Source organism: Apaloderma vittatum, unplaced genomic scaffold (genome assembly GCF_000703405.1).
Source record: "Apaloderma vittatum isolate BGI_N311 unplaced genomic scaffold, ASM70340v1 scaffold3017, whole genome shotgun sequence".
In the NCBI taxonomy this organism is placed as follows: domain Eukaryota; kingdom Metazoa; phylum Chordata; class Aves; order Trogoniformes; family Trogonidae; genus Apaloderma; species Apaloderma vittatum.
The window spans coordinates 7471-29559 of record NW_009726492.1 but is presented as its reverse complement, the minus strand read 5'-3'; the positions used below and the strand labels follow the sequence as shown (position 1 = coordinate 29559).

Genomic DNA, 22089 nt, shown 5'->3' with positions numbered 1-22089 from the left:
TTTTGTGAGGAATTTCAAATAATTGTTTCTGAACTAAAAGCTACCAAATACTAAAGCATTATGACTAATCCAGCCGAAAATACAGAGTGCTTCTGACAGTATGGTGCAGCTTTAATTACCTGAAACGCAATAACGCTAGAATTTCATGAGTTAAAAGCTCAAGCTTTTGCAGTAACAACTATACAAGGTCTACTGTAGTCTCTTTTCCTTTCCAACAGAGCTTGAGCTTCCATGAAGCGTATAAGGAGGTCCCTTAACTTCAAAGACAAGACAAACAGTGTGGGTGCATTACAGTTCAGGCCATTGGCAGAGGCAAGACACTGGATGTTAACATATCATGTTGCTTTTTTGGTCATGTTGAACGACATTCTCAGTGTTTTTTCTTTCAGTCTTCAAGGCAAATATAATAAATGTCCCTGTCAAAGAAAGTAAAAATGAATATGGAAGAAAAATTCAGACTTTAAATGAAAGATGACTATTTAATAAGCCCCTAGTGTTTATTTTTAGAGAAAATGTAATAATGGAACTTAAAAATGCTTGAAAGCAAAGCACTGTATCTTGAGAATGTAGGGAGGACAAAAACCACAAAAAGACTGTGAAACTGCATACATACCTTTGAAAAGTATATATCTATACAAATATCTGTATATAGATACAGGTATACATATGTATGCACATATTTGTGCAAGTATGCACAGACACCAACATCGTCTCCTTTAGGAAAAAGAAGATATGGGCATTAGTCAAATCGAGAAAGTACTAACACAATGACATTAGCATTTGTCTAATCAATTGTGTTACCTAATTTCATTGCATCTGTGAGTTATCTTGTTTGTCATCCAGTCAAAGTTTCATTTCTGTACCTTGCAAGCGTATGATAAATATCTTAAGAACTGGGTATGTTTGCCACAAACATGTGATTACACATGGGATGGTTTCTCTTTTGGTGTTTCAGAAAAAAAAAAAAGAAAATACCCAGGCTATCACCCCAATTAAGTGAAAAAACAACCACAGAATAATAGGTACCTAAATAAATTGACACACAATTTACATACACCAGCATGTGGGCAGAGGTATGCAAACGGCCAAAACTAAGACCACCTACTAGATGCAAGAAGTGTTAAGGACTGTGCAAAGAGTGAAATGAAAGATGATGAAGGGGAGAGACTTCTGTGCACAGAAAAAAGAACCAAATCCTGTCCCTTCTGCACTTGAGCAGCTCTTTGAAATACTTTTTTTTTTATTTTTGCCTTCCTCCCGCTTGGTTCTACTTCCTAAATTGATGAAGACAAAACACCAGACAACAAAGAAAGATAATTTACATTTCACAAATCCAAGAAAACTCCAATTATGTCTAACTAAAAGCAGAAAGCGTTCAAAACTGCAGTATTTTATTCATACAGACTTGTTATCTGCATAAAGCTCCAAAAGGCAAGTATTATACCAAATTACAGAGGAGAGAATGGGTTAATTCTGAATTACAGGAAGGGCCAGCATGTTAATTCACATTTCCAACCCTTCCCCTAAAACACACTGGTTCCCTGCCCTAAATCCTGTAGACACCGAGTTAATCTCCTGATGGTAATATTTCAGCTGTCAAAGTCAAATTGAACTGAATGCTGCTCAGTTTAACAGCTTAAGCAGTAGTGAAATAGGACTTCCCACCAGGCCCACCAGTGGTGCAACAAGTTATGTCCTCTCACATCAAGCAGCCAGTAATCAAACATTTAAAAGGCAGGAAAGGAGGAGCTACCCAAGGAAGAAAAAAAATAAAATAAAATCTACTGAAGAGATCTTCTGATATCTTAGAAGTTGCAACATAAAATTAGGTGGCAACATAACATTTGGAGAGCTGATGCATCTTTTTTGCTTTGACCCCTTCTAGCTAACGTACTCATTGTTTTTCTTAGCAGCAACAGTAAAGAACAAAAGCGAATTCCACAGCTAACCCTGCAGCCTACAGGATCTTCTCATTCTCTCCCTCTCATACTTTTAAATCCATATGTCTTTTCTTCCTGGTACAACCTCCTCCTTTTCCCATTCCTCCACATCTGTTTTATGCTTCACCTTGATGTTCATTTCATATTTCTGGCAAATTTTCATTTCAGATTTTAGAAATGCAGAGTATAACACAGAAGTAACACTGGATTCTTTGCAAATTTTACAATACGCGAACAGAAGAGTACCAAAAAGATGTCTCTTATTAAGTTCCAAATTATACAATTTTTTTTCCTTTTATGCAATACCTTGCTAGATGAGAAAAAACTGCCAACAAAATGGAATTTGTAGCATTTCTAAGCTTTCTGAAACACTATATCCTATCATCAATAAAACACTGTACTGACTCTTCAAGGAGTTAAAAAGCCGAAAGGTTGGTATATCAACCTACATATTTCCATCCCTACCAACTGAGAACCTTGAGGTTACTGGTTTAATTCTTAATGAAGCACAGATGAAGAAAGTAGGTTGTGTGCATTATATTAGGGGGTTTTTTTTCCATATTCACGAGATAATTAATAAGTAGAAATCTGACTGAAGCCTGGTTTCCAAACTGAAAAACGCCAAGAGCATTCGAAAACTTTTAAGGAAGAGGAAGGAGAAAGAAGTCAACAGTAGTAACTCTGGCTGAATACCTGCACTACGATCTGAAGTCTGTTTCTCATGATTAAATGGAAACTGTGATTAAAATCAAAGAGCAACTCAGACAAACAAGAAAACAAAATTACCATCAAAGTATTAAAATAAAGGTGTTTCATCTTCCCCCTCCAATTCACAAGATAATTGCTGCATATCCTAAGTACACACCAGGAGAAATAACTGGAAATTACAGAGAACATTTAAAAGTTTGCATTTTATGAATTCCGCTTTCAACACAAAGATCTAAATTACTAACATATTCAATAAGTTCATTTTTATTTATCAAGATAGCTCTTATTCTCCAAGCCAACCTGTGCAACAGAGAACTGATAGTCTCCAGGGAAACCAAAATCCTCTTGGCAGGTCATGCCCGTATATATTTTATACATAACACTTTGCATTATATATACAGAAAAGGACAGACAGTTTTACAAATGCTTGAAGGCTTTATTGAAATGTTACCTGCTGGTTTCTGTTTCTTTTCACTGTAAGTCTCCTGTGTTTCAGATGCATTTTCCCCTTCTGTTGTAATCAGTGTTTTTAGTCTTTCTTGTAAAATCTTATTTAGGATGATACGGTGTGCCAAGTTTGTCTGATTCTTTTTAAAAGCTAGAAATGGATTTTTTTCCAATCCTGTCACTGAAGTCCATATATTACCTTATTTCAGACGTTCTCATTTCTTGACCGCATCAACCAGTAACACTCCCTTTCTTCAAAAGGCAGCAGTGCCTACTAAACACTTAATACTTGAAATCAGAATAAGTATCACAGTGACTTTCATCTGTTTATCTTTTTCCTGGCTCAAAATATTTTACTGCTTAGATAAAGAGAATCCATTTCCAAATCATGTGTGGTTTTCATTTGGAAGATAACAAAGCATAACTTTTCAGTGCTCTTTTGGTCCTCTTTTAAATCAAATTTCCCTATTTGGGAAACTCTGTAATTTTTCATAAATGTCCATTAAACTGTTTTCAGCTTCACTGGCAAAGCTAAATAAATATTAAAGCACCCAAAGATGTGATATGCATCGTATAACTAAGCAACCAAAGCTACTTGAAGGTATACTCAGTTAGATTTCAGCCCCAGGTTTGGTCACGTTTGAAGAAAAAAGTGGGTAAAAGACTGTTACATGATGAAATTCAATATTAATAGGAGGTATTGAGGGGAAAGTAAATTAAATTCAGAGGAAAGAGAGATACAATGCATTTAGATTTTCTTTTACAAACACATTACCCGGGAGTGATCCTAAGACAAACACTTCCACGGCCACCTAGACAAGACCCAGAAAACACACCAACTGTTAGCTTACAAACAGAAACAAACTGATCCATTTAACTGCACTGAACTTTCTACAAAAACCTCCAATTTTAGAAAGCGGTAAAAAGTAAATTAGATTTATCTTCATTTCCAATTGCTAGGCCTGCTTAGCAAACTGCAACGAAAAACCAAACACAAAATATTGTCCGGAAAGTATCTACCATTCCTCTCAGCACTCCCACCTCACACTGACACATTTTGTTTAGCTGTGCTGATAACGGGAAATGGTCCCATCACTGCAAGTTGTAAGAATGGTCCTGTCAGGTTATGTGCATTTCATATGAAGAGTCTGTGTCTGTACATAAGCAGGATTTCAATTTTACTGTTGCAGTAGACCTCCTATCACCCCCACAAGATTTGCTCTCAGTGCTAGCGTTGAGCTGTACTTGCAGATCTCAGCTACTCCACAGCACCAAAGAGAGCAAACCAGTCGGAACTAAAGCTTTTCTGGTATTTGAAGCAAAACAGGCCTGAAGAGGAAGACCTTGTGATCCAAATCCTTACTGGTCAAAACTATCACAAGGAAACTCTCTCTCCGATGACATAATTAACATGCAAAGATTTGCACGGGAAAGTATGAAAATACAGAGTGGCAGTAACCCCTATCGAGCACTTTCCCCAGTGGCTCCTGATTAACTTGCCATGCAGAAGAGCCAAGTATAACCCCATCTGTGATTTTCAGAATGACCACATAAATGAAAGATAGAACGCCACCAAATGGATCAGCTACTTTGCAAGGCATTAGGCAATTGCGTCCTTCACAAATGAGGTAAGGGAGAGTTACGTCTACAACAAAGAGGACCTACTTTACAGTCAACACATTATTGGATTTGCCGACTCTATTGGTACGTAAAGGTGGTTAAAGATCTGGTTAAGACCAGTACTGGATAAAACACTTTTTACTACCTTCTACTCATGTTTTTTTTCCACTAGCACAGCTAAGGAAGAGTGATTTCCACTGATGAGCCTTTTGTTCTCCAGCCTCAAAGCTGCCACAGCCTCCAATTTTCCTTCTTCCCCTTCCTCCCCGTCCCTTGGATTCCTCAAACTGATGAGAAACACTGACCCCATGGCTGTGTCGGAGCGAGGTCCTGGCCTACTGGCCAGCGAGCTGTCACCAAGGAGAGCGCTCATGGCTTGAGTCTCCTCAGCTTTCCCCAATCCGCACAGGTCTCTGTCCTCTACCCGACCGCCAGCCTCCACAAAATTAGGTGCAGCCTAGCTGTCTTAAAAACCCTCTAGCAAATTGGCTTGAAATTGTGCGGTTATAATTATTTGGAGGAATGAGACAGACAGACTGTGAGCCTTTTTTAACTCTCGTTTCCCTAGGAAACCAGTTCAGAAACAAAACAGAAAAACCCATCGCACTACCACCTCCAAACCCTCTGAAAAAAAAAATTCTGTCAAAAATAAGGACCTGAAAAGAAAATCCTGCAAAAGGTATTATGGGATATTGCCTTCTGTGTATTTAACAGCAATAAGCCTTTCACAGAATACTGAAAACGACTAGCAAGCAATAGTTCACCACTGGCACCTAGAAGAAGCGTGTCACTGCCAAACGCGCCACATCACTTCAACTTGGCAAGAACGCTTGATAGAAAGCCAAAGAGTAGTGGAAAAGGCTGTTAAAAGTTAACAAAGCACTTCCCAAAAGTACTGGTTTGTTTTTTTAAGCAAGTCTGCTAGAGCATGGGTGATGGATTTACTAAAGAAAAAAAGTTTTTCTTGGCAAAAAAACCTGCTTTTTTTGCCTAGAGCAAATTTTCCTGTCACTCTCCAGAATGTGAACTCCTACTCCCTCGTTTCACAAAAACGTGGCCAGTTTTTGTTTTTCAAATGAAGAATTCCCACACACTAATATCGATAGCATGCAAATCTATTGTTTAACATGGGTCATGGGAAAATGGACACAAATTCAAGCATCATTAGAACAGAATGACCAAAGCAAAATTATATTATTTTTTTGCAATAAAATGCTTGTTGATGCCATTTTGTTTGCAAAGAGTAGCAGAGTCTTTCTCCAAATGTTTATGAGAAGGCATCATTTTACCTTTATTTCTTAGTGTAGTTCTGTCAGCAGAAGTGCTTTATTTAAAACATTTATTGGAAAGGAAAAGGCAGGAAGCAGAGACACCTTACCCTCAAAGCTGCCAAAGAATGAGCTTGATGAAGTTATTACAATCTAATCCCAAAGTAGTAAGTATATGCAATAAGGATATAACAGATGTCTTGTCCAACAGGGACAGAATTCTTTTATGGTAAGAAGGTGGTAATTAAAAAGCATTATGCCGGCAGTCTTAAGATCTAAGACCTTCCTTACCCCCAGATAGGGTCCCTTTCAGGTCAGTAACATCAAAAAATCAGTTTCATAACTGCACCTTATTACTGATTAAATAATAAAGCACAGAAGCAAAGAAACAGGTCAGTTTCTCAGTTCCCTTTGCAACGGAAAAAATACACTTTATAGGTGGCACAGTGGCATATGAGGATGCACATTCACAGCCAACGCACCACAACAGAACCGTGCACGAGCGTTCTTGTCAGCCACAGCATCGCCTCAGGAGCAAACCCGAGCACGCTCTGCCTCTGGGCCCTCTCACAGTTCCTAACAACGCAACCCAAAGAGAGGTCACAAGCAGCCTCACGGGGCTCCAACTCCTAATCATAAGACAGCCCACGTTCAAGACACTTGCACTTCTCTCCATTCCTAAGTGTACTCTGCAAAACAGAGAAACATTTCTAAGTGCTTCTCGGTCAAGAATTATCAGACTCACTCGCTTGCTAATAATGAAACATCATTGATAAATAATCTGACTTTTCTCTAACAGTCCTAGAAGGGTTCCCTCGAAGTATCTGTTGAAGAGCAGACCAAATTTTCCCCAAAATTTACTATAACAAAAACACCTAAACCGACAACAAAATCGATAAGTAGTGCAAGAGTGAAGCTTGAAAACAATGTCTTACAATTATAAAGTATTTTATTCTGTGAACATGTGGTGAAGAACAATAAAAATAATCCCACAGAATATGTACAATTTTATCTATTTGATCATTTGAAAGGCTTCATCAAGGCATTCAACCCAGCTGGAAAAATTGGGTAGAAGGATGGCAGAGAAAGACAGATGCAGCATCTGAGCTGAGCATTACTAAGTAAATAAACAACAAAACCAAAACAAAACAAAAAAGCAATTCTGACACAGTTCCAAACTTTATGAGACAATAACTTAACAAAAGACCATTTATTCTGTCATTCTTTTCGTTCTTTTGTTTTATGATTTGAGACAAAAGTAGATGCTATTTTTTTTTGCTTACTAATAATCTGTACAATAATTGCTAGTGAATTAACCCAGGCAATTTAGCACTATTTGTCAATTCTTATATCAGTTGTTATTAAGAAATTCAGGAAACAATCGTTCAAGAAAAAGAACACCAATAGAGGGCTTAGCAACCAAGGAACAACAGCAGTAGGCTGCTGTTTATTTATATTTCACCAGTAACCACGTCTTGGCATATATCTAACTTTCTCAAAATTCCATCTATTTATTTATAAACCTCATACCTCATTCTCTTTCAGATTTAAAGCCTTTTATCAATTCATTTGGAAATGCGTGGCATCTTTAGGACTTCTCGCATCCTTGAAGTCTTTAATTTTTTATGTGCCACGTAGTATGCAAAAGCCTCTGTATTCTCAGACTGAGATGAACTCTTTCAACTGAGGACTGTTTAGCAGACACAGGCAATATTTTTGCCGTTCTTAACTCACCTGATGACTGTCAAGCTTATCTTTCATGCGTTGATCAAGAGCTGCAGCTCACAGCAAAGGCTTAATGAGATTCTCTTCCCCTTGAAAGGACTGTTTCTTTCAAGAAGAATCTGTAGCTAATCACTGCAAGTCTCAAGTTGAGAGGACGATTATTTGGGGGGAGAAGGAAAGGAAGGAAGCCGATAGTTCTTTACAATGCCAACTAAATAGAGCTCCTTTTACGTGAAATAAACAGAGTTTGCAAAAAACAATAGGTTGGAAAGCTTTAAACTTGCAGTTCCTGTACAAGGCCTTATCACTACGCATGGGTTACCATTTACCAGTAAGAGCCATGCCAGTTAGCCACAGGAGCTGAGTAAGCATTGGACTCGCCTGAAATTTCTCATATACCACGTCGTATCTGGGAAACCCCCTGACACTGCTGCTGATCCTATGTTTATCATATAGCTCAGTATGTCACAAGTACCAAATCATTTGTAAAAGCATGACTGCACACAAACCAAGACTGCTGGGTGTGCAAATTTTACCACAGCAAGCAAGTTGCAATTTCATGCAGTAATTATGTCAGTGGACTTCTCTTAAGTTCAGGGTATCACATACTTGGATGACTGCAATAAGATGAACCCAAGTCACTTAAAACCTGTGTTTAGTATTTAACTTACAGGCAAAAATAGACAACACCTGCCAGGGTTTTGCCAAGATACCTGAACGAGCGCCAAAGGAGCCTGGGAACTGGAAGCAGGACTAGCACAGTGCTTGTCCTCCACTTGAGCCATGAACATTCTTCCAGACTGCCTCATCACTTAGAGAGATGGCCACCATCTGGAGGCCCGGATCAACCTTAATCAGCTTTGTAATATGTTATGGCTGCAAGACAGTAACGTTCAAACAGCAGTTCACCAAGGAATTGAAGAGTTCAGAAATTGCTGCAGACTGGCCATGAACAAGCAAGCAGGTGTCACGAGCATGTGGAATGCAGCACTAAACTGAGACCTAATGCAAAAAAGCATATTACACCAGACCCACTTTAAGATGTTCGCTTGGCAGCACATTTACATCTTGTACAGATAGAACACTTATTAGACTACCTATCACCTGTGCATGTACACACAGGCACCGAAAAACAAAACAAAATCAAAGGTCTCATGCAGATAATGCAATATCAGAGATATAGGATCAATGCCTTTCTCTATATAAGTTAGGGTAAAGAAAACGCAGGTCTGGTATTGGCACACAAAACACGAACATGCCGTAAGAAGACTAACCTGAAGAAGCCTTAACACTTGATACACAATCATTAACGTTTGCAACCTTCACTGTTTTGCTGAGTACAATATTCACAACCTTCATTTAAATTGCCGTCACAATTACGCTTGTTGCTAAAGCAACAGTTCTACCTATTTACAGAACTGGGCAAAGAAAATGAGAAATCCTTCAGTTTCCATGCACAATACATGTGATAGATTTAAACTACCTAAATGTTCTCAGGTTATTCTTCAGATAAAATTTAAATCAAACATTGATCTTTCCTAGAAATGATGGCATTTTAAGGTTTAAAGGAACCTTTCCCTGTTCAGCAATGAAATGTCTAACACACTCAGGGGAGGTTCTTCACATCACTTTCAGGTTCAAAAAACAAAACGAGTTGTCATGAAAGACCCAAGAGGGATCTGAACCCAGAAACTTAAGTTGTCTTCTTCAGTACAAGACCATGTGCCTGCCTGTGCACACTACCATGGGTTTTACTCAGGCAGAACTCGACAGCAAATCTTGTCAGAATGACAACTGCAGTCCCTGCCGGGCTTCCTTGATACCAACACAACAAAAAGGCATCCCTCCAGCAATGGAAAGCTCCCAAAAACACTGGAAAGTCACGTAATGCCACATCTTGTCTTCCTTCTTAACAAGTCAAATGGTATCTGTCCCTCCATTTTTACTGTCACACATCAGCCTCAAGGTTTTTCAGTTTATATGTTCAGCTCCTCCTGTCCCTTGACATTATTTCCCTATTTTATCTGCTCTACTTTCTCTTGATGCTCCCTCCTTTCTGAAAACCTTGTCTCCTCTTCCCACCATGCATGAGTGCTCACATCCATCCTGGCAACAAAGCAAGCAGAGCATATGAAGTGTCACCCTAACCCAGCCCTCTTAGGCTTCCAGGTGCAGAGAGATGATGCTGTGAAGCCCTTTCCTTGTCCAGACACACAGTGCCTGGTACCACAACAGTGGCACTATGCACAGTATTTGAGGTCTCCATGCCCATGACCTACAGCCATGGGAACAGGCCAGGGTGGTTCTACCTCTCTGGGAGACATAGTAATAGGTGGCAGAGGCCATCAGGGCAGTGCCCTTCCCTTTCATACACACGGAAAGTCGCTGGGTCATGTACTCCCTTAGGGGAGCAGCAGCAGCAACCTGGTCCTTCTCCTGAAATTCCTCTCAGCCACATGTGTGATCCTCTACAGAGAGCCCAGAGCACGGGTGAGACACTTTGTACTGGGGGGTGGGGAGGAGTTCAGTGGAAGAATGTTGGGTGCAGGCTTCAGCATGCAGCCTACAAACAGTGTGAATACTTCTCATGTTCTCCCCATGACTGTAGGTGCAGCATCAGATGCCCAAGATGGGCCCTGCTGTCTAGTTTTGTGCTCCGGTTAACCCTCCGGACATGCTGGTCCACTGCAGAATATTTCTGGTATAGGCCATATCGGCACCCCATCACCCTTTTTCCTTATCTTTGTCCCTGCTGCAAAAGTTCCAGATACCACTTTCCCTCCCTTGCTTTTCATTTGCTTCTAGCTTTTGGGTCATGCTGGTCTTCCCTGCGAAAAAAGCCATCAAAGGTGTTGCTGGAACTCTTTTTCTGATCCGCTGCCGTTTTGCTGCAGCTGTACCTTCCAATCCGCTTTTCAGCAGAGAAGCCTAAAGAGCCCACGTATTCGGGGGTGCAGCAGCAGGAAAGCGATGGCAGGAAGCCTGGGCTAGGGATGTTACAGCTCATTACAAGGCTGACAGACATCTTGATTGCTGCATTTTTTGTGGGCAAGAGTGTGGAGGCAGTTTCTAGGCTTTAAGTATTCTGGCTATGAAGACCCCTTGGAGCTTCATATAAGCTGACATGTCAGCTGAGTGTTGACAACCTACCCAGCAACTGACAGGGCATGGTCCTGCTCGGAATGGGGTGCAGGCCATTTCCTCTGTAAGCCAAAAGGAAAGCAGAGAAGGAACAGATGCTTCCCATGGAGAGACGCATGTCTCCTTGCTGGGTACAGGGGAGAGATTATCTCCATACTGCACGATTTAATCAGCCTGTACTAGCCCCTTTCTTGTCCTTAAAAGTCTCTCCTCTCCAAACCAGTGAAGCAGAAGGGCAGACTTTATCATACTCTTCCTTTTGTTAGTTCCCTCAGTGCAGAGACGGAATCACTAGCTCTACCAGTCCAACCTACCAGTAGCATCCCCCACCTTCCAATGCACGTAGGGCAGAGCACAGAAAAGACTGAAAACTCGAGATAGTAAAGCACAGTCCACATCTTCCTCCTCAGACAAAAGCAAGGAAGGAGCATGTTTAGACAGTAGCTGCCACAGCTGCAGAAGACACTCATCGTTTTTGCAAGGAAGCCCGAAGTCATCAGGCAGTAGGTGCAATGGTGGCATGTATGAAAAAGCAGGAACAGAAAACTAACTCAGAACAGAAGTAGAACAGAAATTACTCTTGTTTCTGCATTTCTTCGTGCGTGACACTGGCAGAGGCAATGACAAGCTACAGTCATCTGTGTGAGACAGATGTTAGGACAACACGGCACATCCTAGAGCAGCCCCCAGAAGGGCTTATAAGCCAGTAAACATTTTTCAGCTACCTGCTTTGAAACATGTGCAGTGGGATGTTCAGTGTACAGGAGGACACTAACCTTTGTCCAAAGTAAAACCCTCAAAATTTAATGCAGTGTAAACTCCCTGGAAGCAACTACTCCACCCTGGCGGTCTACTGCACCGCACAGCCAGTGCTGAGCTATGTGGACCATGGGTCGGACTCACCATGACATTGTAACAGGTTATGTAAAAAGAACTCGATTAAAATTAGAATATTGCATGGATTTTGTACATCATCTTTTATCTGGCTGATGTCTAGGAATTTGTAGTAACAAGTAATAAAAAGACTAAGCAGGTTACTAGAGAGATGACTCCTAATTGCTCCTCTACCATAATAAAACCATAAGGCATTTATTATTCGAAGTTACAACCCACTGTGTGATATCCTGTTCCAGTTAAACACATGGGAGGTTTTGTTTCTGAGAAAACAGGATTGGGCCCCTGTGGCTTGAAGAATTTCGCCATTCCATCAGAAATGCCTATCAGTCTTGCAGACTGCCAAGTCTGGCTCCTTGGCTCTTGAACAACATCAGGAGGACGAAAACCACATGAAGACTGGAAAAATGTGCAAAGCCAGCGGCAAAAGAAAAGACAGGGCCGCTCAGAAAGATTGCGTGCAATTCCTGAGTTGCTGAAAGAAAAAGTTTCTTGGGAATTCAGAGCTCTTTTTAGATCTGTAACTATTTTTCCATGATGCAAGTGAACTACCATCATTCATGTATACATCACGTACAGTATGCGCCTCTTGTAAGAATTCAGTGATTACATTAAGAAGAAGCTTCAGCTAACACAGTAGATTGGACCAGTGACCTCATGGCAAGGATGGAGTATTACAGCTATCAATTCTTTGGTCTAAGAACAGGTACAGACTAGGAAAGTTAGCGCTAATACAACTATTGCAGCTATTTTTCCTTCCCTCCCTAGTCCATTTTTCATTGGCATACACCCATTATTCATGCAGAATCCACGTAGAAAAGTTGGCTATTACATACTGAGGTGAGATTCCATAAAAGTAGCCAGAAGAAAACTATGTTTCCAATCACAAGTTGAAAATACAGTTCCAAAATGCATCATACACTTTCTCTTTTATATATTTAAGACTTCTAATACATGTACCATACTGTATTCCAAGCTTTCACCTAGCCTATTATGTATTATTCTAACACAAAATAGCAGTGCCACAGGTCAGTTGGATCTTGAGGAGATAGGTAATACCAGCAATATTTATTTTATTTTTTTTCATTTTCAAGTATGTGAAAGGTAAAGCTTTTTTGCATATAACTGTTAAAGATACAGGCTAGGAAATTTAATTCATAATATCAACCAGTTTCTTGCTTTAGATTCAGCAGAAAGGGCGCTCTGAAGGCCATCATCTAGCTGGCAGAGCACTGGACTACCTGGGACCTATTGCCAGTTCTGTCACAGTCATCACGTGACTTCAGATAAAGCTCTTTGTCCTTTCTGTTGGAGTGCAATTAACTGTAGACATAAAGCAAAACACAAAAGATTGAATGTTCATATCCTCATGAGTTGCCCCTCTCAATAATATAAATGTATATGCAATTACTATATGTGTGTGTGTATTACACATTATTGATGTACAGATACGCTTACACACATAGAGGAGAGAATGTGTGCCTACAGTCCACCATAACAAGGATCTAAATACAGCAATTATGGAAAGCAAAGTTTGTACTTAGAAACTGAAATACCTCTAAGAGGTTTTGAGTTGCACATCCTTATTAAAAAGGCAACTGTGGTAAAGAAGTTCAAATTATTCCTAACAATTCATTAAAGCAATTACATTTATGATGTAATTTATTGCATTTATTAAACCAGTAACATATGGAATGCTCCTTTTACGCAAGTTTTCCCAAGACACACAAATAAGCTTTATAAACTGCTACAGCATGAACGTTTCATTTTGCTGTGACTTACAGTGGCAAGTCCGAAAGGGTTACGTATTACTGCAGACTGTAATTCACTTCAGACAGAACACCAAGAGAAGCCAGAGGATTTCATTTCTTCATGTACGCACTAACAGAGAGGACTGAAGCCCATATCCAGCAAACCCTGTGCCAATTCTTTTTATCATGTGCATATAATCAAACTAAGCTGAACAGGACACGTACATGGACAAAGCTTAAACAAAGGGGAAGAATTAGCAGAATCTGGGCTACGCAGAAGTAATCCACTGGCCTCTTCTGCTCATTGTCTTACTGCTCTGAGCCTGGTACACGTTAATCTCCTCCAAAGCAGTGTTTCAGTCTGTGGCAGACACTCGACACACAGTCTGTTTCAAGCTCTCACATCTCATTAATAACCTAACAATATCTTGCCGTGTAATTTTATTTCATCACTCCTGAAGACAAAAATGGAGGTAACAGACTATGGCAACTTGAAATATAAAACTCGCATGCTAATTTCATTTATGTTCTTTTGCTTACAGAAATGAGAACAGGAAATTAAATAACTCCACCAATGGGAAAACAATTGCTTTTACTAGTCTTAAATCAAATAATAACAACACCTGCAAATGCAGGGTTGCAGGGTTTGTTCTTTTTTCAGACGCACAGCCACTTGCTCAGAGAAGTGGGGGTTTTTGTTTGGGTTTTTTTTTAAGTGAATGGTGAAGAGAACCAGAAAGCAGAAGCCAGGCACAAATAACTGCTTAATGTAATATAAAGATTACTGATAGGAAGAGACAGTCAGCTCTGAAGTCAACAATAAATAATTACGTTCTGCAGCAAACAGAATTTTCTGATAAAAATATGCATACATATTCTATAGGAAAAATGCCTTCCTTATACTCAACTCACACACTTTCCAGTGCATGACAATTGCAAGTTCCAATTAGATTTCTTCTTTCCCTCCTCTGTGAGGAAAATTGACAACATTTTATTAGCTTAAAAGCCTAAACACAACTAAAAATTAAAAAAGCAAAATTAAGAACACATCCATACTGAAATGTTTCTTTACCTATTGATTGTAACATAATTATGTGTTTTATAAAGGTTCATTAACACATGATTTGTGTCTCATGTTAGGAAAAAAGCAGTAAAAATCAAACAAAAGCCCAGCCACAGCAGTAACAAATGGGTTTTGAGCATTATTAACAGATTCCAAAACATTACTTTATAGTACTTAGAAGCTCGTCAAACTTGAAAAACAGATACGCTTTTCAATTTTATACATATATGCATACATATAAATATACACACACATACACACAAAAAATGCCTCCAACTAGAGGCATTTATGTGTGTAGTGAATCTGTTATACTAGTGGTACTGTCCTGGTAAAATGTATGTCCTTAGACAACAGCAATTAAAATACTCAAGACAAAAACAGGGAAGAAATACTGGAGTGTAACTAATTACCTCACTTTTAAAATAATTTTATTTATTTTTATTTTTTTACTGAAGAGACAAATTCTTCACAACAAGGATAAAAACCATAGGCCCTTGTATTCATGTTACAACTTAAGAACTTCTTTGGGACATGTGGAGTATTGCTATTTTTCATTCCTTCAGTTAAAAAATCTGGATTTCAGTGGTTTTATAGCACAAACGGCTTGTTCAGAGCATAGCCTTTCCCCATTTAAAAAAAAATTATACCCCCATTTCATTCTCATCACATGGCAAGCATATGTTTCATGCCAGCTTTGTTGAAGGCCAAAACCCGTCGTAACTCATCAGGCCAATGAATTACCATAGGAATGTAAAGCAAAGCAAAAAAAAGACCCCATCAAGTCAGTAAATAAAATTTTTTTTAAATCCCTAAATACTATAAAACTCTACACTATTCTGAGGAGAAGGGAAGAGATAAATAACTATCAGATTCCAGGTTTCGCTCAGAAGTTCATTGTAACTGAAAGGTTGTAGGAAAAAAAAAAGGATGAAGAAGAGGGAGAGCTCAGTTTCTGTACGACCTGTCATTGCTAGTGAAGTTTTCTAAAATAAGTAGATCAGATTACAGCACGCAAGGAATGCAGGTTACTGCAATATTTATCTGTTGAACAAAATAACAAAATACAACAAACCAGTTTGCCCCACAGAGTCACTGTTAAAAATATGGTTGTTTTAAATTAAGGATATTCCATTTGTCAGCCCATGTTCTGCTTAGGTTTGCTTTTGCCTCTTATTTCCAACAAAACTTGGAGATAAAAGAGGTACAAGATGATCGTTATTCAGCTCCTTTTACTTACATGGAGACAGATACAAAATAGATAACTTTTTTTTTTTTCCACTTTTGGGCAGGCAATATAATCTGTGGGGGTTTTTTATCTCAGTTAAGGCCTGAAGTATATACACACATAGACCCTAATTTATCTCTTCCGGCTTTGTAGCTAAAGGTTTGGTACAACATGAATCTAATGATACGGCCTTTACTTTCCTCAAGTTTTTTATCGCGATAAAATACAATCATTGCGACTTAGCGTTAGTAGCGTCTCACGGTCAGTGGGAAGGCAACCAGCCGAGCAGCTCTGAAGTGAGGATCAGCCAACAGAGAGCGAGAAGAACATTCAAACTGCAGATGAAGGCTGTTGAGAGTCAGTTGTTAGAGCCTCCACCCCCTCCAAGGCACGACCTGCCCCTGCCACACGCCACCTGTGGGCACGGCGGGTCTCTGAAGCAAAATGACTCCACAGGACAGCAGAAGAAATGATTGGGGGTAGAAAGCTGTCAGAAGAAACCAGTTGAAGGTGGAGAAGATGCAGGACTGGACTGTACAGTGACAGATGACCTGACTCAGCGAATTCATGAGTCTTATGACAGTGAGGTGGGCAGAGTTCAGGAGCTGGATGAGCACACCAGGAATGAAGCGAAATGTTAGTCAGGACAACCCAGCAGCTCAGTGCTGTCAACAGCAGGAACATCCTGCTCTGACTCTGCACCTCCTCTGGCATTTTGCTGACTCAGCAATGAGACACTTAATATAGAAACCTATTAATGTTTTCTAGACAAGTAAAAATATGTGATGATTTTGTCAATTTAATTTGGGTGAAATCTGGTGTGATTTCACCTGAAGGAGAGCAGCCCACAAGCTCTGGACAGTGCAGATGACTAAAGAACAGAGCACAGGATGACACTGTCAAGGGACAGCACTGAAGACAGACTGCCATTTCTTGGAAGAAGTCACCTGAGCAGAAACAAGAAGGGTAAGGCTTGCAGGCCGACATTATAAAGCAAACAACTCAAACTAAGCATGCCCACTGCTAGGTTTTGACTTGCCTTAGCAGAGTGCTCCTTATTCCTCAAGTGCCAGTCTACACTAGATGATGGCCCTTTGTTACTATCAATTTTCACACTTGCTCAAGGGGTAAAGGACAGTGGCAAATCTAACAATTTCTTTATGAAGAACCATGTAGATTATCAGTGTTGTGGCACACAGTGGAAACTGAAGGGTCCCTCATTGCCTGCTTTCCTTGAAAGTTTGGGAAATCTTTCTGTAGACAGTTTACCTCCAAGTACGTCAATCCCCCACCATTGGGAAATGTCAGAATGAAGTTCAAACTTCCAAACTTGATTCTGTCTTTGCATCTATGCATTATTTGTACAGTATTTAAATAAGTGATCAAATACTATTTTTCACTGGACATCTGCATCAGTGCAGAGCAAAGCTCAAGTTTGGAAATTAATAAAAATGTGTAATAAAAGAGTGTATTTCTCTATATTCCTTCAGCTGTGTATGTCAGAGGGTAAACAGTAACCAAAGACAGCAAGCAAGCAAAGTTAAGTTTCTGACTAACATGGCAGAGAAATGACCAGCAGGACAGTATTTTAACCCTGTTTTCAACAGAGTGATGCTAAGGGAATGAGATCATAACAGTGAGCTGATTTGAAGAAGGTCCTATTTCTTTTCCTGACTGCATACTCCCACCACTGCTACCAGCTCCAGCATTCCTCTGAGCCTTCCACAAACAATAAGACTGACCAGATCCAGGAGTTATTCACAGAGCTGACAGGAGGCAAGAGAGGGGAGCAGTATCTTCCCACGTAGAGCTGCAGAAAACTTAGGTCCACCCAGCTGTCTGTGAAACTGCAGTTAAAACATACACCATATTCTGGAAGTGATCTCTCATTATCTGGGTATCAGATATGAGAATACATGTTATTCCAAACTGCAGACTGGACCAGCATCCACCTTTATGTCTAAAGTCAAGGACAGCTGACTTTGGAACACACGAAGGAACACTAAGGACTTGGAAAACTTCTGGCAGTAATCTGAATATTAGCTCCCACTTGCAACATGAAGATAATCACATCATTCTCACCATTAAGATTCAACATTTGTGCGAGAGAGTTATTAGAGCAGTAAATGTTATAGAAAAGCCCCAGAGAAAAATGAGTACCTGTCATCACAGCCAGGCTCACTAGTGTTGTAAATAAGGCTTAGAATAAGGAAGAAGTAAAATATGATGCAGCCATTCATAACTTAGCATGGCTTATTCTAGAAACCTAATGAAGCAGAAAACCTGTGGAAAAAATCATGTCCGGATATATATACACGTTGAAAGGGCTAAAGTAGATTCACAGAAGATAGACTTCACAGTCCAAATATTCTTTTTACACAGCTGTGAGCATTTCGTTTTCAGAAGCCTCTGAATCCACACAGACATAGGTGAAATGCTCATCATTAACTCTGGTTATCTGCAGAGGCTACTTCTGAACAAAAATTTAAATGAACCAGTGATGCTGTCATCATTGAGAAAAACCTGGAGCATCAGGCTCCTGTCACTACATAGTGTTCTACATATAGCCAACTACTTGAATAGGGAGGGACCTGCAAAACCGCAAGTCGTTCTTCTGCCGATCCCAGGAGGACATAGTTGTGGGTGATACTAAGGAAAAAGAGCAGGAGTAACAGCTCCATCCCCTTATCTCACTATCCACTGGCATCTTCAGAGACTCGAGTGATGAGGCTACAACACGCCAAAGTAGAACTCAGGGGCAGCTGTACAGCTTACGCTCTTCGGTGAGCCAAAGAATTTGATAAAAGTACTTCTACTCACACTCTCTAAAACCATGCTTCCTAAAATCATAGTAAAACAATCTATGATGAGTAAGAAAAACGTACAAGTATGTTTTACAACAAACCTATCCATTCAATCAGACTTGGAAAGTCTGGATTTAATTTTTTTCTCTGTGCCAGACATTCTCTGCGCCTCAGGCAAGTCACACTGCTATCACACGTAGTGATTCTTCTCCATACAGGGACAAACACGGGACTTCATGAGGTATGATAAATGCACATACTAAAGCTCAGGAAGCAATCAGAACAGTGATGAGCATCCCAGAAAAGTCCATAGAAGGGTGTCCTCAATGTCAACTCATTTTCACTACTGACACAGTCTACAGTACATCTCAGTAAGAGCTGTCAAACTATCAATAGATATAAACAGCTCACTCCAAAATAAAAATATATAAACACAGAAACAACTTCAATACATAAAGAGGGAAAAAATTCCTCTCCTCTTGTTTGATGCTCTCGATAACTGAAGTGCCTCCCAGTTAGTGTAACAAAAACCACTAAGAATCCACAAGTGCGGGAGACAAGCACTAAGAAAAGTCAGCAAAACCAAAATTTCTCAGCTCCCACACGGCCTAAAAAAGCACACTCCTGCCCAACCACCTATTCCAAAGCCCCACCTTTTTCCAAACTTGAGTACTCTTGCAGCAAAACAACAAGTTCACATTACTCTGGGTTGAATATACTGAACAGCTAGAGGTGTCGCACCAAGAGATGCACCAGCAGCTCTTTGTCTCACACAGTGCGAGACACTCCGCTTTGGCTTCTCCTTTGACCTGACTCGCAAAACAAGAGAAGCAGCCGCACACTGCAGGGCAAAAGCACAGAGGCTCTACCTGGCCTCCTGCCAACCAGCTAGAACAGATTTTGGTACTGTGTTGTTTTATATATAGCAAGAAGCAGGTCCCAGCCTTCTGCTCAAGCTTCAGATTTCCAAATGGTGTGAGGAGTAATCGCTTGTAGAACAGGCTAATTTTGAAGTGAAAGAGGGCACAGGCGATGGTGTGAGCAATACTGGCAGAGATGCTTGATGTCAATCAGGAAGGAAAGAAATGAAATATCTGTGGATTGTCGCGCGAATTAAAGCAAGACTATTTCAGACAGCAAAAAAAACACCATGATATAAGTTGCATGAGACCGGACCTTCACCCCTTTGATGCTTCAGATCTTCAGTGTCTCCCACTATCCTGTTTCAACCCACACGGGTGCACCTGTAACTGTTTGCAACCACATAAGAGTTATCTAAGTTAGCAAAACTGAAAACACTAACTTCAACCTCTCAAAATACTCCTGAGGGAGAACAGGAAGCAGAAGGGTAAGAAGAAAAAAGAGCAATGAAGTATATAACCTGGCAGACCTGAATAGCTTTACCATATGAAAATTGGATAAAATGCAAATTTAGGAAACAACCACCCACATTAGAGTAAACAAACAAAAAAAAAGAAAAAGGTGAGGCATTGAAAGAACCTAAGATCTAGTAACCTACAACTAGCTCTAAGGTTACAAATTTACAGAAAAAACCTCAGTAATATCTCTGCATGTAAGCATTATGACTGAAGAGAAGAAACGAAAGACAATCCAAAAACTTAACTACGATTCAAAAAGCATTATGGAGCAATTAACATGTTACTCTAAATAGAAAAAAAATCTAAGGAAAAATATTGTGTACTTACTATCACTGAGTGTCGTAAAGTCCAAGAATCGATATTCGTAGCAAACATCTATCTTGGTTTCTACCTGGGGCCTCTTCAAAGTTGAATAGATATTACCAGGTCGTTTTTCATCGTGCTTCTCTAGTTTGTTCAATCCACAACCCATTTCAGCAACTCCTGATACAAAGAGGCAGAGAAAAGGAAAAGGGAAAATGCATAAACACCACTCATTTTTTCTTTCCAGGTTCACATACCACACTAGCATATTACTGTGATTTTTTTTTTTTTGCTTAAATACAAGCTACCCACAACTTTACAGAATGGTATAAATAAACACTCAGATAGAAATCGAAGTGTATACTACTCGTACCAATCCTCAGGCATGCTATTATTTTATTGGAAAATTGCCAGTTAAATGCATGTATTTTGCATCTTTCAACTATAATCAGTAGCACGCTCTGGAAGACAACATACTTCATTATATAAAGTGGCTGGAAATGCACAATAACTTGCTACTATACAGGCTGACAATCTAATAAGAATTTCTACATATGAAGTTACTAAGAGAGGAGATTATACTATATTTTACACAGATCTTTGTACATTCAAATTAATATCCAGACTTGTTATTCAATGGAAAAAGCAGGTTTGCAGAGAACTACCAGCATTTAGAAAAATTATCTCACTTCCTTCCACCTCCTTTTTTCAGGTAAACCATAGGAAATAACGGCACTTCATAGAAGCCATCTTCAAACCAGAAAAGGCACACGACCACAGAATTGGACTAGATACATCTAATTCTCCTTAATAGGCTGCCAGTCCACAACATTTTAAAGAATTATTCCTGACAACCATTGCTGCTACACAGTAAATGTTTCTCAATATTCTGCGTATTATGGTGCATCTGAGCATGAAAGAATGAGGAATTGCTTAGTGAAAAACAGTCAAGATGATTCAAATCCTTTCATTCCTGTTCAACAATGCTGGTCAGACTGAGGCAAATTATTTCAACCAGCAGTGAGTATGAAAAGATAAAGACACACTAGGTAGGCACCTGAGACTGTAAAATAAAGGCTCAGTGATTAAGAGGGGCCCCCACAGGTCACCCCAGACACTTGGAGGCATGCAATCCATTCGGTGTAAACACGCTGCAAGAAGCATCACAGAGATTGGTGTTTTGGCCTCGCCGCAACCTCTGTCAGACAGCAACGAGTGCCTGAAAATCTTCACTCTCAGGCTGGGGCTGCCTTTACCTTGACCGTTAATAAAACTAAAGCAGAGAATGAAAAGCGAGTTCAGGTTCTCTGTCTCCAAAGAGGTGCTTGTAAGCTTATGTCACAGCCCCATTGCCTAAATGGTTAGAAAGCCAGACAAACTTCCAGCCCCAATGTATCTGCAATCTACTCACAGAAATTGATTCAACTTATATTTCACTTTTATAATTTTCATCCCTCGCTCATATTTCCCTGTGAAATAATTTTTATGAATAGTTACCAAATCCCTTCCTGTTTCTTGCTAGGATAAATGTGCTCAAGTCCTTTCCTGCCACTTACAAGACAAGATATCTCTGCTCCCTTTATCATCCCACTCTCTCATGTGCATCATTCCTGTTTTCTTTTCTCTACGTGAACACAGGTGACCATCTGCTCAGAATGAGATCCTAACAAGGACCATTAAAATAACATCAATGCTTCTCTGTCTCTACTGCAAATAACATGCCTTCTCCACCGAAAATCGTCATTCACAGTTGAATCACATTCACAGTTTACCAGTAGACAAAGAACCCATTTCTCTTTATTTTTATCTAACACAGCTAAT

At 39.8% G+C, this 22089-nt stretch overlaps 1 protein-coding gene across 1 annotated transcript in view; it reads right to left on the bottom strand.

Annotated features, from left to right (window-relative positions):
• RFTN1 (raftlin, lipid raft linker 1) overlaps positions 1 to 20450 on the bottom strand; it is an 81395-nt gene extending 60945 nt beyond the window's left edge. Inside the window, exon 1 of the mRNA XM_009873285.1 lies at positions 20293 to 20450. Coding sequence (XP_009871587.1) covers positions 20293 to 20437 — 145 coding nt within the window. The 5' untranslated portion in view covers positions 20438 to 20450. The remainder of the gene's footprint in view (positions 1 to 20292) is intronic.
• Between the last annotated feature and the right edge of the window lie 1639 nt (positions 20451 to 22089).